The 16,799-nt window shown below is 57.0% G+C and overlaps 1 protein-coding gene across 1 annotated transcript; it reads left to right on the top strand.

Annotated features, from left to right (window-relative positions):
• The first annotated feature begins 6 nt into the window (after positions 1 to 6).
• Positions 7 to 15,176, top strand: FIGNL2 (fidgetin like 2). The gene has a single exon (XM_081821699.1). The coding sequence runs from the start codon at positions 10,640 to 10,642 to the stop codon at positions 12,605 to 12,607; it is 1,968 nt and encodes a 655-aa protein (XP_081677825.1). The 5' UTR covers positions 7 to 10,639; the 3' UTR covers positions 12,608 to 15,176.
• Positions 15,177 to 16,799: the final 1,623 nt, after the last annotated feature.

Below are 16,799 nucleotides of genomic sequence, written 5' to 3'. Positions count from 1 at the left end.
CTCAGGCTGACCTCCTGCTGTTTGGCATTTGACATATGAGGAGTCCAGGGCCAGAGCACATCCCCCCACACACCTCCCATCCCAGAGAAGAGCCAGACTGGCAGGGAGGCCTCACTACTTCGAGGAAGCAGGATCCCAAGGGTCCTAATCTCTTTACCATGTGTCCGGTGGCCTTTGATGGGAATTCCAGCGCCCCTTTTGTCTTCTCCCAGAGGCCTAACAAGGGGAAGAGAGAAGAAGGGAGATTAAAAAAAAAAGGCCAGGTGGTGGTTCCTAGGGGGTGGGCTGGGTGCCCTTCAAGTCCAGCCAGACCAGGGCTAGACAGTTTCTGGTGGTGTTCACAGACACGAACTGCCCTTCCAGACACCCTTCCCCATCCACTCCAGAGAGAACTTCCTGGCTCAGCTTCTTGCCACCCTCACCATCTCGTGTTGGCTCAGATTTAGTCACCCTTTTTTTATTTGGACACAGAGGCAGTTTCCAGCCTCTTGGCTCCTCTGCCAGCCCAAATATCCATCTGTTCTACGGTCTACCAAAAACTTACTGTGTGCCAGGCACTGTCCTAGGTGCTTGAGATAGGCCGGTGAACAAAACCGGAGGATGGAAGAGGAGGAAACAGAAACAGCAGTAGGTAACTTTTAAACCTTTGTTTCCCAGACCGCATGGAACTTTCTAGTGGGTACTAGACACTAAAGCAACCAGTACGGCAGATTATGAGGGCTACAAAGAGCTACAAGTGGAGGGGCCAGTGTGGGATGAAGTGACAAGTGAACAGAGCCCTGAGGGTGTGAGTGTGTACTGGTGGGGGAAAGTGTGGCAGGCACGGGGTGGGTGCCGGCCTGCTGTGCTAGAGTAGGAGTGTGGCCGGAGTGGGACAGGCCAGGGGAGGACGGCAGGCAGAGTAAGTGTTTCATAGACTGTAGAATGGCAGGAGAGCCAAGGAGAAGCAGATCATTAGGACCTGGTGGGCCACTGTGAGGAAGCTGGCTTTAAAAAAATAAAAATTTATTTATTTATTTAAGTCATCTCTACACCCCACGTGGGGCTCGGATGCACCACCCCGAGATCAAGAGTCACGTGCTCTACTGACTGAGCCAGCCAGGCTCCTGGGACGTTGGCTTTTATTCTGAGAACAGAGAGTGGGAGGCAAGGGTAGAAACGGGTGGTGGGACAGGAGGCTGCTGTAGGCATCCAGGTGAGAGATGGTTGCATTCTGGATCGATCTTGAAGCCAGGGCCAGACTGATTTGCTGGTCTGGGGTCTGAGGTCAGGCCAAGAGTTTCTGGCCTGAGCAATGAGGAAGGATGAAGCTGCCATTTCCTGAGATGGGGAAGACAGGCAGGGGTAGTTCAGGGTGGAGTGAGGAAGTCAGAGGTTTGATTTGGGGACATGTCGCTATACCAATTAAATATTCTGGTGGAGGTGTCGGGAAGAAGTTTGCATGTGCCAGTGGGGAGTGTAGGGGAGACATCTAGGCTGGAGAATCATGCTCAGGAATCCTCAATGTTACCGACGCCAGTCAAGGGCACGAGACTGGATGGAGTTAATGTGGAGAGAAGGCTCTGAGAACAGAGGGCTCTCTGAGTCGGCGGGGTGGGGGGGGCGGTCATCGGTGAAAGGAGGGCAGTGAAAGGAGCTGAGGAGGAGAGGGGGGTGGGCAGCCCAGTAAAGAAGTTTCAGGAAGGATCGGCTGAGGCTGTGTTGCCGAGCTGAGGGCCGACCACTGGTTTAACAAGGTGTGAGAGCCTGGTTGTAGGGTGTGCAAGAGAGAACCTAAGGGGAGGAAGCAGAAATAGGAGTACAGGCAACTTTTCACCTGTTTCGGTTTTGTTTGGGCAAAAAGGAAGCAGAGAGCAGTGGGATGTAGCTGGAGGGGGAGCAAGAGATTATTATGAGCTTTTTTCCCCTCTAGAATGGGAGAAATAACAACATATTTGTGTGATGAGAAGGATCACTAGCAGGGGAACGGACCATGCAGAAGAGGGGAGAATGGAGGGAACACTGGCTTTGAGCTTTGAAAGGGGATGGAATCAGCACACGGGAGAAGGAATGTCCTCTGTTCTTGCTGCCAAGATGGGCCTCGTCCAGTCCTCGTCCAGTTCGCCCAAGAAGGCAAAGGGTCCTTAGGGCTGGAGTGACCATGGAGGCAGCATGGAAGAGGCAGGCCCTGCGTGGCCCTGAAGGATGGGAGAGGATTGGTTGGCAGAGGGAGAGCATTTCTGATGGGTGCACCTGTGTGAGCAACCATCTGGAGGCCCGAAGGAGCAGAGCTCATTCTTTAGGCCCTGTGCATGGAGAGGAAATCTGGCTTGCGCTAAGGGTTGGAGGGATCAGAGAAGCCTGTGATGTTCACAGATAGTAAAGAGAGGACAAGCAACATGAAGGGAGTCACCCCAACAGTAATGTCCCTGTCCTGACCATTGCCACTCCTCCAGCTCATGGCATGCTCCAGTCCTCATCTTCCTCTCCTCCCCTCCCCTTTCCTTCTTTTTTTTAAGTAGGCTGTATGCGCAGTGTGGGGCCAACGCAGGGCTTGAACTCAAAACCCTGAGATCAAGACCTGAGCCCAAATCAAGAGTCAGACGCTCAACTGACTGAGCCACCCAGCTGCTCTCAGTCTTCACCTTTCCTTGGCCCTCCCCCGGCCCTTGCCAGCTACAAGTTCTTTACCATTCTCCAGTGCAAGATTGAGTCTGGGGACAGGGAGGGGGAGTTCAGATCTTAAGAGTTGTTCCCTGCTCCCTACTTGACGTCCTTGCCTCACCACAGCCTGTGGAGGCCGGAAAAACACCCGCCGGAGGGAGGAGGCCCCTTGGGACCTTGCATCTCCTCCCTGGGACTTGGTGTTGTGGTCTGGAAATACTGTCTACTTAGGTGGGGGCTCGTGGGCAGTGAGGAGGGCTGAGCCGGATGTGCCGGTGCTCCCTGCTCAGCTCGGGTCCTCCTCACTGGCCTCCAGTCCCCGGGCCCTCCAACCTCAGACATGCATTTTAGGTGCTGCCCTGATCCCCCTGCCCAAACATAGCCTTACCCGTCTCTGAACTGCCAGAATTCATTCTTTTCTTTTCTCTTTTCCTCCCTCCCTCCCTCCCTTTCTTTTGGCCATGCCTGCTTGTACCTTCTCTCTCCTGCTAGAGGATAGAGTCCCTGAGGATGGGTCGCAATCTGATCCAGCTGCGCGTCTCTAACCGCAGGCGGGCACACGGGTGTCCTGAGACGGTCTGCTGGCTGCTTGGCAATAAGACCTGCAGAGACCGGCACCTCGCCGCAGGAAGTCGTGCAGCCGCCCCTCTGGCCTCCTCTGGCTTATCCCCTGAACATTTACTAGGCCCTGCCCATGCTAGGCTCTGTGCCAGGCCTCGGGGGAGTCCCCCAGGCGGGGTTTTGGGGGTCCAGCTGTGTTGGGGGCTGCTCTCTGGCCTAGGCTAGGCCGGAGGTTCCAGTGTGGCAGGTGCAAGGCTGTGGCAGGTGACCAGTCCTCGGCTCCTCTCATCACCCCTCCCTCTCCTCTCCTCCTGCCGTAACTGGGGGTTGGCATGAGGGGGCAGGGCCCAGTGAGTGGATGGGGGGCCGGCAGCTCAGTTCAAGCTCTGCCAGGCGGCCAGAGACCCCCAGGGCACCAGTTGTGAGCAGTAGACAAAAAGCCTGGGACAAAAGGCCTGTGGGAGCCGTGGTGAATAGATTAATGAGATTTCCATAGGCTGCCCGACAATGGGATTCTCCACTGCGGCCCCTTTGTCCCAGGCTGAGATAATGGAGCCCCGAGGAGCTTGCCCAGGAGGGCGGCCTTGCCCCTTCTCCACTCAGGTCTGGAGCCGCCACGCAGCTGCTCCTCCTCCCCTGCGCTGCCCCCAGCCCTGTCCGTGGGCAACAGTATTCAGAATCAGAGAATTGCTGTAAGATCCCCAAGGGGCGTTCGGGACCTCCTGAGGGAGTTGGAGGCGGGCGCTGCATGCTTAGGGTCCCCTCCCACCGCATCTTGTATAAAACTGGAAAGGGCCCCTAGAGAGAGAAAGGCGGCTGTCCACCGCCTGAATCCACTGTCCTTTGACACCTGAAGAACGTGAGGCTTAGAGAGGCTAGGCGTCTTGCCTACAGTCACTGTGACCGCCCAGGGGGTCTGCGGCGCTGGGACACGGGGGCAGGGGTGGAGAAGGAGTGCCTACAGGCCTGTCTCTCCTTCATCCTCACGCTCTGTGACCACGTGCCCCACTTCTGACAGCACGTGTCGGGGTTCTCACAGGTCAACCAGCTCTGTCCCATCAGCTGGGGGTCCTACCAACTGAACTCAGTATCTGCCAGCAGGTAGCATCTGATCCCACAGCGTAAGGGCTCAGTCCCACAAAACTGCCCCACTTCACATGCCGATTGACTGTCCAGGCTGTTGCCTGTGCTTCTGACCGATGGCTAAAATCCCACGACCCCATCCTTGGGTTTGATTAATTTGCTAGAGGGGCTCACAGAACTCAAGGAACCAATTTATTTACTAGATCACCGGGTTGTTCTAAAAGGATGTAACTCGGGGGGTGCCTGGGTGGCACAGTCGTTAGACATCTGCCTTCAGCTCGGGTCGTGGTCCCAGGGTCCTGGGATCGAGCCCCGCGTCGGGCTCCCTGCTCCGTGGGAAGCCTGCTTCTCCCTCCCCCACTCTCCCTGCTTGTGTTCCCTCTCTGGCTGTGTCTCTCTCTCTGTCAAATAAATAAATTAATAAATAAAATATTAAAAAAATAAATAAAAGGATGTAACTCGGGAATGGCCAGATGGAAGAGATGCACGCGGCAAGGTGTGGGAAGGACAGGCCCTTCCAGCATGTCCACATGTTCACCAACCCCAGAGCTCTCCAAACCCTATCCTTCTGGGGTTTTGTGGAGGCTTCATTACATAACCACGATTGATTAAGTCACTGGGTATTGGCGATTGAGCTCAACCTCTACTACCCCTCTCCCTTGGGGGTGGATGGGGGTGTGGGGTGTGACCAAAAGTTCCAACACTTTAATCAAGGCTGGTTCCTCTGGCAACCAGCCTCCATCCTTAGATTACCTAGGGGCTTTTCCAAAAATCACCTCATTACCATAAGCTCAGGTGCAATGGAAAGGGGCTTGTTGTGAATAACCCACCCACTTCACCTTCATGGCTCCAAAGCAATTTCAGGGACTGAGGACAAGAGACCATAGGGAAAGGTGCCCCCATTGCTCTTATGCTTAGGACATTTCAAGGGTTTTGGGAGCTGTGAGCCAGGAACAGTGGACAAAGACTAAATATGTTTCTTATAAATCACACTATCTCAGCCTGTGTCAGGCCCAATGCACAGAGTTTCCTGGGCATGGCCCGCAAGGACTGAAACTGGTGCATGGAGTGTTTTGGCCATTTGTGAAGACAGATCACGTCTCTCATCCATCCTGGAAGACTTCCTAGAAACATGGACAGGGTTGTTGTTTAAGGGATTCTTTACTTACCCTTCCATCCAGTAATTCTTGCCATTACTGTTTGTCACCGGGGAGTTCGAAGGCTGCACCCTGTGCGTGGAGTCAAGTGGAGTTCCAGCCTCGTACGTGTGGGAGGGCCCTTGGCCTTCACGGGTCTGCCGGGAGCCTGACCTTGCTTCCCGAACAGTGCAGCTGCAGAGAGTTGCGTTTTCTCCAGGGCCCCAGCCAGCCCCAGGGAAGGTCACAGACTCAAGTAAAGACCCGTCTGCCCAGCCTCCGGCAGTGAGTGCTTGTAAGGGACAGCTTCTCCTGGGCTGTTTTGCAATGAAGCCACAAATTCTCCTGCTTGGGGAGCAAAGCTTGGGATCCCCCAGGGGGTAGGTGCTTTCAACTGCAGATCTGAAGGGTAGATACCCAGCACCCGAGGTACAGCTGCGTCCCCAGGCAAATACAGAAACGTGTTTCCATAGGACCAAGGAAATGAGCATTGATAAAAGCTGTCAAGGCTTCGGGTTCTTCTCTGGCTGCGAGAACCAAGGGCTAGACCAGGGAGGCGGTGTGGGCAAGAGTAAGGGCCTGGGCTCTGTGGTCATACTACTGGGGTCTGAATCCTGCTCCACTGTGTGACAGCTGTGTGACCTTGGGATGTATTAATCTCCTCTCCCTGTACCTTAGTCTCCTCATCTGTAAAATGGAGATGGTAACAATAGTTATCTCACAGAGCCATTGTGAAGGCTACATAAGATAATGCACGGAAGGCACAGAAAAGAGTCTGGCTCTGCCCCTCGTGCTGGGGTGCTGGGGAAATGGCATGAGGGGCCATCTGTCCCATCAGAGCTGAAAGGAACCTCCCTCAGAACATTTTCCAAGTTCCCCCAACCCCAAGGGGAGTTACTCGGAGTCACTCAGCATGGTGAGGCCACTGCTTGGGTTCTTTTTTTAAAGATTTATTTATTTATTTGAGAGAGCGAGAATGAGAGAGAGAGAGAGTACATGAGAGGGGGGAGGGTCAGAGGGAGAAGCAGGCTCCTCGCTGAGCAGGGAGCCCGATGCGGGACTTGATCCAGGGACTCCAGGATCATGACCTGAGCCGAAGGCAGTCACTTAACCAACTGAGCCACCCAGGCGCCCCTGCTTGGGTTCTTAATTGTACCATGTATCATATTATTTTGTACCCCACACAGGACTCCATATTTTACACACATTACCTTTTTAAATCTTTGTGGCCACTCTACAAGGCATAGGTTATGCACTTTCACAGATGGAGAAATTAAGGTTTAGTGAGGCCAGGTAATCTGCTCAGGGTCACAGAGTAGGTGTCTGAGCCTGGATTCAAACGCAGGTCTTGCTGATTCAAAGCCCACATCTAACACAAATCCCTGGGGCCTGGCCTTACTTCCATCTCAGCTGATGCGGGGCACTGGAGTATGGCCTATGTAGTGGGAAGGAGACCCCTCCAGATGCAGGAGGCTGAATGGCAGGAGCTTGTGGGCTGGGCCACAAGCAGGCCCAGGGTCTCCGTGTGAGATCAGGAGGGCTGTAACTGGCCTGGGGGTGGGGGCAGGGGGACAGCAGGGTCTACCCCCCGGCTTCCCTCCCCAACCCCCTGAGTCTGGAAGGGGAAGAAGGCAAGGCCATGGGTGTGTCAGGAGTCATCCAACTGAGGCTGCACCGCAAGCTCGAGACAGTGTGTCTATGTTCATGCACACGCGCACACATACGCACGGGGCCTGCAGCTGTGCACATCGTGCTGTTCCCAGCGGTAGGGGCATGCGTGCGGGGGTGTCCCCAGGCTCACGTAGGCCAGCATTCTCAGCCTGTGTGCGGGTCAGGCAACCTCCCCTCCTGCCCTCTCCTGCAAACTGCTGTCCTCCTCTCCTTTCCCTGCTTGAGCCTGCTCCTTGGGCAGCTTGGCTGTGGCCAGACCTTTGTTCTTTCCCTTGGAAGAGGTGAGAGGAAGTCTCCAGATGCAGTCTATGTGACTAAGTTCAGCAGAACTTGCTGACCTGGTCCCCCGCGCCCCAGTGAGTGGTCTAAAGGACCTCTAGCAGGGGCCATAGGGTGAAGGAGAAAGGGCAGAGAGATGGGCTGGAAGCTAGTGGGGGACATAGGATCCAGGAGGTCTTTCCGGAGGTGGGAAAGAATTGAGCTTGCTGTGGGGAGGGAAACGGCACAGTAGAGGGGTGGAGTAGTTAATGGATGGAGCAAGGTCCCAGCCTGGGCTGGACTGTGGTCAAGGGCTGGGGTGGATGGCCCCTCCAGGTATACTGGGCTGCGAGGTGGATGTAGATGAAGGTGAAAACGGAAGGCCAGAAGTGAGGGAGCCGTGCCCCTGACTAAAATGGGCAGCGAATTACCTGTAATGGAAGGGCCAGTATCTGGGCAGCATGAGTGGCCATGGACAGGGCCCTTCGAGGGAGGAGCTGGGAGGCGCCTGGAAGGGGCGAATCTCGGAGCAGGAGAGTGGGCATGAAGTTAGGCGGCAGGTTTGGAGAGCTGTGGGTGGGTTCCCTGAGTGCACAATTGCTGAGATGGAGCGGTTCAGTGATGACCAGGCCTGAGTATTTGGTCTTGAGGGTGGGGACTTGAGTGGAGAGGGCTGAGGCCACGGCAGGAGCTGAGTGAGAGGGGCAGGGAGGATACCACATAACAGAGACGAGGGGGAGCAGAGGGTCTGGCAGGGGGTGAAGGAAGTGTGTGTGGCTAAGTCCAGATCCAGAGTTTTCTTTACTGTGTCTGTGTCCTTCTGGGACGGGGTCACGCTTTTTTCCCCAGCATGCTAGGGGGATGTGTGATTAAGGTCAAATCTCTTTTCTCCATATTAAGGAGCCAAAGCACAGATCATAGTAAATAGAAAAAACAAAACAGTTTTGGGGTCCATGTCACAACAGAGTATTTGCATTTGGAGAATTTTTTTTTTTTTAAGATTTCTTTGAGAGAGAGAGAGAATGAGCACGGGGTTGGGGAAGAGGGAGAGAGAATCTCAAGCAGACTAACCACTGAGCATAGAGCGCAATGTGGGGCCTGATCTCAGGACCCTCAGATCAAGACCTGAGCTGAAATCAAGATCACATGCTTAACCGACTGAGCCAGCCAGGCGCCCCGCATTTGTAGAACTCTGATGTTACCTCATATAACCCTGCAAACCAGAACCACTTGTGATTTCTGATGTCCCGGGGAATCACCCCCTCTGATACTAGGTAATGCCTCTGTTCTGGGGGGACCCCTCCTCAGCAGGAGCTGGAGAGCGGCGTCCCTGCCCTCCGCAGACCTCCCTCTCAGGTCTGTCGTCTCTGCTCCGAACCTCTTGCCATTGGTGGCCAGGGTCACCTCTCAGGCGGAGGCCAAACAACCTCAAAGAACTCTACTTCCCTTTTTAGCTTTAGTATCTATGGCTCACGCCTTCCTTAGGGCAGTGGGGATGAGAATATAGTTTTATTTTCAAAGAGTGTCCCCTCCCATTGACAGCAGGGCACAGCCATAGGCAGTAGTGAGACCAACAGAGGTGGTGTTGTCAACAAGCCGCTGCAAGTAAGGACAACTGTGGAGAACCCCAGAAGCCACTTGATCTGCAGCCTCTTCTACCCCCCATACACACCCACTTCCAAGGCTCCGGTGACGCCGCGCTTCTTAGCACTCCCACCAGGCTTGCAGTGTACAGTTATGCGGGCTGCACAATGAACATGAGCCCTTCTAAAGGGGCATGATTCACCCCATGGACACGGGAGGTTTGTAGATTTATCTTAAGTTTTCCAGAAGGTGGCAGTAAAGGGTCTTGAGGAAGGAATAGGGCGTGTGAGCTAGCACGGCCCTGGCTTTCAGAATGCATTGTGCTGGAACCCTCTAGCCTGCCCTGCCGACTTGGCCCCTCACCTTTCAAGGTCCAGTAAAGACACCACCTCCCTGCTGAGGTCTTCTCAACCAGGCAGGGCGCATTTCCCTGAGCTCCAGAGCCCCTGGCACATGCTTCTATTTTCCCACCTCACAAAGGATGTTGTCTGCCTGTCCTTTTCACCTGTCTAAACCATCGTATTGCCTTTCAACCTGCCCCCTTGCCTAGCACAACGCTATTTGCCCAGTAAAAATTTGAACAAAGAATACTGAACCTGTCCGTTTAACATATCTTATCAAAAGCTTAGGTTTGAGAAATAGTCATTAGCAAAAACCGCCTCTGGCATGCCACGGGCCCATTTAGTCTTTGAGATTTAATCCTCAGAACGGGCCAACCCATTGGAGCCATGCGCCTGTAAAGTGTTTTTCCCCAGGCCCTGAATCCCTTTTTACCAGTGTTTGGCTCATGCCTTGGCTGGTGCTCAAGGCCAGTGTAAGAAACTTCTGTGGAACGTTTCTGCCACGTTTATGGCATGGCTGGCTGTGACGTGTCCTAACTTTTCCCCATCTTCTCTGGAATAGGATTTGCCTCTTCTGAATAACGGTTCTGTATCGTGGTGGAAAGCATCCGGGGCACGAGGCAGATGGCGGCCCCTGCCTGGGCACACAGCCAGCATGTGCAGGGGGGTTCTGGAACCCAGGTGCTCTGACTGCATCAGGCAGAGACTGAAAGAAACTAAGTGGAAAGGAAGTGAATGCTTCTGGGTCAGTCCCTGGGAAAGCCCAGGGACCACAGGGCACTGCTCCCACACACTGGAGTCTCTGACTTCAGGCCCAAAGGGGGCCCTGGAATCTCAGGGTGGGCTGGGGTGAACGGCACAGGTAGGACTATCAAACTGCGGCGCCATCCATCTTCATACAAACCTAGTGTCTCTGTAAGCCTAGCACATGGTGGGTGTGCGGCAAACGCGCCTTACTGAAGGAGCCCCACCTGGGTTTGCCTAGTTCCAGGGGCCGGGCGTCTCACTCATCGCCTGACCCTTAGCTACATTAGGTTCGAAAGTAAGGACCAGGTGTTGTAGAGGGCAGGGCTCGTGTGGCTGGGACAAAATCATCATCATATTGCCCCTAAGGTGAAGTTAGGGTCAAACATATCGTTTCCAGACCTCTCTGAGGAAAGCGTTTTCAGATAGCTTTGATCCTGGGCCGTGCCCGCCAAGGCAAGTACTGTGAATGTGGTGTCTGCCGAAGGGAGGCCCCGGAGGGTGGCACGGGGGTGGGGGGTGGTGGAAAGCGGGCTGGCCTGTGGCCGGCGGCCCCTCAGAGGCCCTGCAGGACCGCTCTAGCCGCCTCTCTCCCTCTCGCCTGCAGTTCTGTCGAAGATGCACTGGACACCGGAACACGCCCAGTCCCTCAACCAGTGGCCAGAGCAGCACCTGGACGTCTCCTCCACTACCCCGTCGCCGGCCCACAAGTTGGAGCTGCCCCCTGGGGGTCGCCAGCGCTGCCACTATGCTTGGGCACACGACGACATCTCTGCCCTCACAGCCTCCAACCTCCTCAAGCGCTACGCAGAGAAGTACTCAGGGGTCCTGGACTCTCCCTACGAGCGCCCCGCGCTGGGCGGCTATGGCGACGCCGCCTTCCTCAACGGCGCCAAGGGGGACCCCGAGCCCTGGCCAGGGCCGGAGCCACCCTACCCCTTGGCCTCACTCCACGAGGGCCTCCCGGGAACCAAGTCGGGCAGTGGGGGCGGCTCCGGGGGCCTCGGGGGCTCCCCGGTTTTAGGCGGGAACCTGCCTGAACCCCTCTACGCCGGCAATGCGTGTGGAGGCCCGTCGGCGGCACCCGAGTACGGGGCGGGCTACGGCGGGGGGTACCTGGCCCCCGGCTACTGCGCGCAGACCGGCACCGCGCTGCCCCCGCCGCCCCCCGCCGCCCTCCTGCAGCCCCCGCCTCCGCCGGGCTACGGCCCCTCGGGGCCGCTGTACAACTACCCCGCGGGGGGCTACGCCGCGCAGCCCGGCTACGGGGCTCTCCCGCCGCCCCCGGCCCCGCCCCCGGCCCCCTACCTGACCTCGGGGCTGGCGGCGCCCACGCCCCTGCCGGCGCCCGCTCCGCCCCGGCCGGCGCCCACCTCCTACAGCTTCCAGGCGGCCGAGGCCGGGGTGTCGCTGAAGCGCAAGGCCGCCGACGAAGGCGCGGAGGGCCGCTACCGCAAGTACGTCTACGAGCCCGCCAAGGCCCCGGCGGCCGACGGCGCCTCCTACCCCGCAACGGACAACGGCGAGTGTCGGGGCAACGGGTTCCGGCCGAAGCCGCCGGGAGCCGCGGAGGAGGCGTCGGGCAAGTACGGTGGCGGCGTGCCCCTCAAGGTCTTGGGCTCCCCCGTCTACGGCCCGCAACTCGAGCCCTTTGAAAAGTTCCCGGAGCGCGCCCCGGCGCCGGCTCCCCGCGGGGGCTTCGCGGTGCCGTCGGGAGAGCCCCCCAAAGGCGTGGACCCGGGGGCCCTGGAGATGGTGACGAGCAAGATGCTAGACTGCGGGCCCCCGGTGCAGTGGGCAGACGTGGCAGGTCAGGGCGCGCTCAAGGCGGCGCTGGAGGAGGAGCTGGTGTGGCCCCTGCTCAGGCCGCCCGCCTACCCCGGCAGCCCGCGCCCGCCGCGGACCGTGCTGCTCTTCGGACCGCGGGGCGCTGGTAAAGCGCTGCTGGGCCGCTGCCTGGCCACGCAGCTGGGCGCCACGCTGCTGCGCCTGCGCGGAGCGACGCTGGCCGCGCCGGGCGCCGCCGAGGGCGCGCACCTCCTCCAGGCCGCCTTCGCGGCTGCGCGCTGCCGCCCACCCTCCGTGCTCCTCATCAGCGAGCTGGACGCGCTGCTCCCGGCTCGGGACGACGGCGTCGCTGCGGCGGGCGCGCTGCAGGCGCCGCTCATGGCTTGCCTGGATGGCGGCTGCGGCGCGGGGGCCGACGGCGTGCTGGTCGTGGGCACCACCTCGCGGCCCGCGGCTCTGGACGAGGCTACCCGCCGGCGCTTCGCTCTCCGCTTCTACGTGGCGTTGCCCGACGGCCCTGCCCGCGGGCAGATCCTGCAGCGGGCGCTGGCCCAGCAGGGCTGCGCGCTGAACGAGCGGGAGCTCGCGGCCCTGGTGCAGGGCACCCAGGGTTTCTCCGGGGGCGAGCTGGGGCAGCTGTGCCAGCAGGCAGCGGCCGGGGCGGGCCTCCCGGGGCTGCAGCGGCCCCTCTCCTACAAGGACTTGGAGGCAGCGCTCGCCAAGGTGGGCCCTAGGGCCTCCCCCAAGGACCTGGACTCGTACGTGGAATGGGACAAAATGTACGGCTCCGGACACTGACGGCGCGCCGGGAGGCCGCGGGAGCAAGCCGCCCCGCTCCCCCCGCCCCTCCGGTCGGGAGGGTTGTCTTTAACCAAACCGGGCTGGGAGGGTGCCGGAGTGATGAATGTGGGCTGGGGGAGGGGAGGGGCTGCCGGTGAAATTTTTTTTTTTTTTTTCCGTGGGAAGGAAAATGCTTCTGCTAGGCAGATAGATGCCATATGCGCTGTGTACTCAGGTTTTTCCTATTTATTGTGGACGGGAAGCTCGCCATCTCCGCCCGGCCGACGGGCAGACCCGGGATAGGCTGGCACCCGGGGCCTAAGGAACTCCTGCGCCCTCGCCACAATCCTTTTGTCTCCTCGCTCCCTGAATGGCTCTCTCCTCCCCCCTCTTTCTCTGCATTCGCGTAGTTTTCTCTCTCCGTGGTTTTGTCACTGACTTTCTCCTATGTTGGCCCTGTTTCTCTTTTGCCCCTCCCTCCCCATCTCTCCATCTATCACCCTCTGTGCTTCTGTCTCCCTCCCTCGCTTTCCAGCCTGTTTCTCTTGGTCCCTCTCATTCAAAAGAATGCAGTGTACCTTTGCAGGAGATCTGAAAGTCCAGGGGCTGAGGAGGAGGGGTAGGGAGTTCCCTCCCACCCCATTATCCTTCACCCAGCTGTATCCTTGGGTCTTGGGGGGGGCGGGGGGGGAGGGCAAGCAAAAAAAAAAAAGAAAAGAAAAAAAGAAAAAAAAAAAACCACCCAAAGAAGGGTTTTTGTTTGTTTGTTTGTTTTTGAGGGGGAAATCCCAGAAATGTAGCTTGTTTAATATTTTAGGCCTCTTATTTTTGTAAGATGAGTAGAATTTGCTGTTTTTCGTTTTATTTTGACAACTCAGGAAGAAACTGACCTCAGAAAGAATGTTAGACTTTGGCTGCTCTCCTGTGTGTACCCTGCCCCCCCACCCCAGATTCTCCCAGGAGACTCAGAAAGTGAAACTTGTGGGGAAGGAGAGAGGAAGACCCAGAGCCACACTAAAACCCCTGCTCTTCCTGGGACAGAAGCGGAATGTATTTCTAGGGCTTCCTCCCCAGGTCCAAGGTTGTAGGCAGGGGTGTGGGGGAGTGGGTTGTGGGATTTGAGAAGAAGTAGGTCCTGCTGCTCTCCCCCCCTGAGCCCCACCCTCCAGCTTAGTGTTTTCTGTTTAGCGTTACCCAGAGGGATGCCCCTTGCCCCCCTTCCTGCCCCAGATCCAGAGAGAGAGGGCCCGGATGGGAAGGTGACCTGGGCAGAAAGTCCCCAGAGAGGTCATCTCACCTGGCCCTTCATAGGCGGAGGTCTTCTATAACTTCTGTTAAGAGGATTCCCTCGGGAGAGAAGACAGTGTGGCCACAAGTCTGGTTGGGCACAAAACTGACTACAGACTCAGCTTCCCTGGGTGTTGGGAGGCTCCAAGGAGGAGTGAGCATCTGTTACAGAAGAACATTCTGTGGGCAAGTGTGCCTCCCATCATCCCAGGGTCCTGGGTTGGGAGATCCAGGGGCTGTGAGAGGGTGAAGGAGATGGGCAGACTGTTTTTCCCAGACGTGGGGGGGTTATTTTCAGTCCCACCCAAACTTTCCACCCGAAGCCAGGCTTGGGGGCCCTTCCTTGTGAGAAAAATATTCCTCTCTTTCCCAGCAACTTTCCTTTGATGGGGCTTCAGTTTGTCTCCCTCCCCCTCAGGGAGCCCATTTCACAACTCTGCCCTTTGCTCCAAAGTAGGGTGCAAACCCTCACCCTATCTCTTCTCTCTCCCCCCTCGGCCCCCCCACCCCATTTCCTCTTCACCCTTATAGCTCCTACAGTCTCTACCATCTCCCACTCCCAGCTGGAGGGGTGTCCATGGGGGACATTTCAGGTGCCAAGGTGCTGAGGGCCTGTGCTGGCCTAGGTAGGAGTGCTAACAGGAAAGCTGCTCTGTTTTCCCCTCCTTTTCATCCTTGGTCTTTTTGGGCCTCCTCTCCTTGGAGCTGGCTGACTGCAGGGCTTGGGTGCCCAGAAGCGGTGGGCTGCACTGCTGGGAAGGGCCCTTTGGAGGGAGCAGGGCGGGAGGAGCTTCTCTCAGGTGTGCGGATGTATATGGGGGGGTGGAGGGCATGGGGAAGTGGGGTTGGGATGCCAGCCTTCCCTTCAAGAGGCAGGCAGCTGCGGGGAGGGGGAGCTCACTGAGACCCAGGGCCCCCACTGCCTACTCTGCTGGCCTTGGGGAACTTTGCACAAGGACACAGCCCCCAGTCTACTAGCACCTACCTCATGGGCACTGGGGCGGGTGGGGGGGGAAGGGCAGGTCCAGCTCTGGCAATGTTGGGGGGGCATACCAAAGAATCCAGGGGCAGGGATTGGGGAAGGGCAGACTTGGCAAGCTGGCCCTTCTCTTCCTCTACCCAGACTGGGGTTGGGGTCCTCTCCTCCAGCTGTAACCATTTCTACCTCATTTTGCTGCGTGTTGTACATGGACGTATTTATCTCCTGTCTGATGATGCTCTGCAGTTGTGGTCTGTCTACCTCAGAAGAGACTGTATTTTAAAAGAAAGTATTACACAGTATTAAAGCGATGACATGTGGTTTCCAGAGGATTTCTTGGGGGCAGCAGGATGTGGGGAGCCCTCTGGGGAATGCTTGGGCATCCAGGTGTGCCACGGGTGGTGCGGCCCTGTGGGTGTTTCTAGTCCTTCAGCAGAACATTAGTGCGGGACTCCTAGTACTCTGCCGCAGCAAGTGCCTACCCAGCGTTGGGCGCTAAGGCCTACGAAGTGAGAAGCCCCTGGATAGGGAAGGCCCTCCTGCAGCTTCGAGCTCCCAGAGGCTCAGAATTCGGGCTGACTCCTATCTCCAGAGTCCCAAAGTATGAGGGGAAAGAAGGGCTCACATGTTTGTTGAATGAGTGAATGGATGAGGAAATGAATGCTCGGAGAAAACGGGGGCTGAAGAGGCTGGTGCACTCAGAATGTGGACAGCAGCCCTTGCTGGCTAGAGCTAAGATTAGACTTCTTGATTCTTGGAGGGAGGAAAGGGGGCAGAGGGCAGGGTATGGAGACAGCCAAGTTCCAGTCTTCAGGGGCACGTGGGATCCTTTGTCTGCCACCATCTGTCCATTCCCAAACTCTACCTTTGCCAGCTCATCATAAACTGAGAGCCTGAGAACCAGGAGGGAAGATCTTGTTGAAAAAGCTATATGGAGATACCTGTCGGAGGTGTGGACCCACAACCTCTTGAGGTCCTTGCATGCTCTAAGCAAAATCACTGAAGATGCACCAGCATGCACGGGCTCAGGGCTGACACATGCCCTGGGCTTTTGGGGGCAAAGCAAGCCCAAGGGGAGAGCCCGCAAAGCAGCCGGCTCCCCTGTGAGAGAAACAATTGTGTGCCTGCACATGGGGGCTCCAGGCATTGCCCCAGGACTCGGTGATGCCAACCCTCTTGGCCTTTGGAGGTCTAGACCTCCCTCACACTCCAGTTGGCTTATTACACTCCTACTCTGTACAGACACTGTAGCACTGAGGATACAGAAATGGTTAAGCACAGCCACTGTTCAAGATGAGATGAACTAAAAATTGGGTCATTTGAAAATAAGTGGGTAAAGCTGCTTGGGGAGGGACCGTATACAAATTTTATGTTCTCACGTCTGGTATAGGATTTGGTACATGCAAGACACTAAAATACTAGATAAGTCCTTCAATTAACCAATTTCTAGAGAAATGACCTAATGGAGGACGCACAGGCTATCTTGGAACAGAATACCAACACAAAACCAAAACAAGCTATCTCAAGAATGCCCAGAAAAGTTCCTGACTCCTGGTGGTGGTGGTGTGTTAGAAAAACTTCCTGGACCGGCGTGGGGGGCGGGGGGGCAGCTGGAAAGCACCATAGGTGTGATTTGTTCCAGGAGCATAAAGTGAGGGCAGGGGTGGGAGGGCTGGAGGAAGTGAGGCTGGACCACTTGCACCCTGAGGAGCTTTCATGCCCCGGGGAAGAGCTGAGGCTTGGAGATGAAAGTCACGTGTGTGCTTGGAGGAAAGGGGGTTGGTGGCCTGTGGACATGGCCTGATTTGCAAGTTAAGAATTCATACACGGGGGGCGCCTGGGTGGCTCAGTCGTTAAGCGTCTGCCTTCAGCTCAGGTCATGATCCCAGGGTCCTGGGATCGAGTCCCACATCGGGCTCCCTGCTCGGCAGGAAGCCTGCTTCT

Source organism: Leptonychotes weddellii, chromosome 5 (assembly GCF_054177405.1).
Source record: "Leptonychotes weddellii isolate Sample4059 chromosome 5, ASM5417740v2, whole genome shotgun sequence".
Classification (NCBI taxonomy): Eukaryota; Metazoa; Chordata; class Mammalia; order Carnivora; family Phocidae; genus Leptonychotes; species Leptonychotes weddellii.
This window is presented reverse-complemented; position numbering and strand designations above follow the sequence as displayed.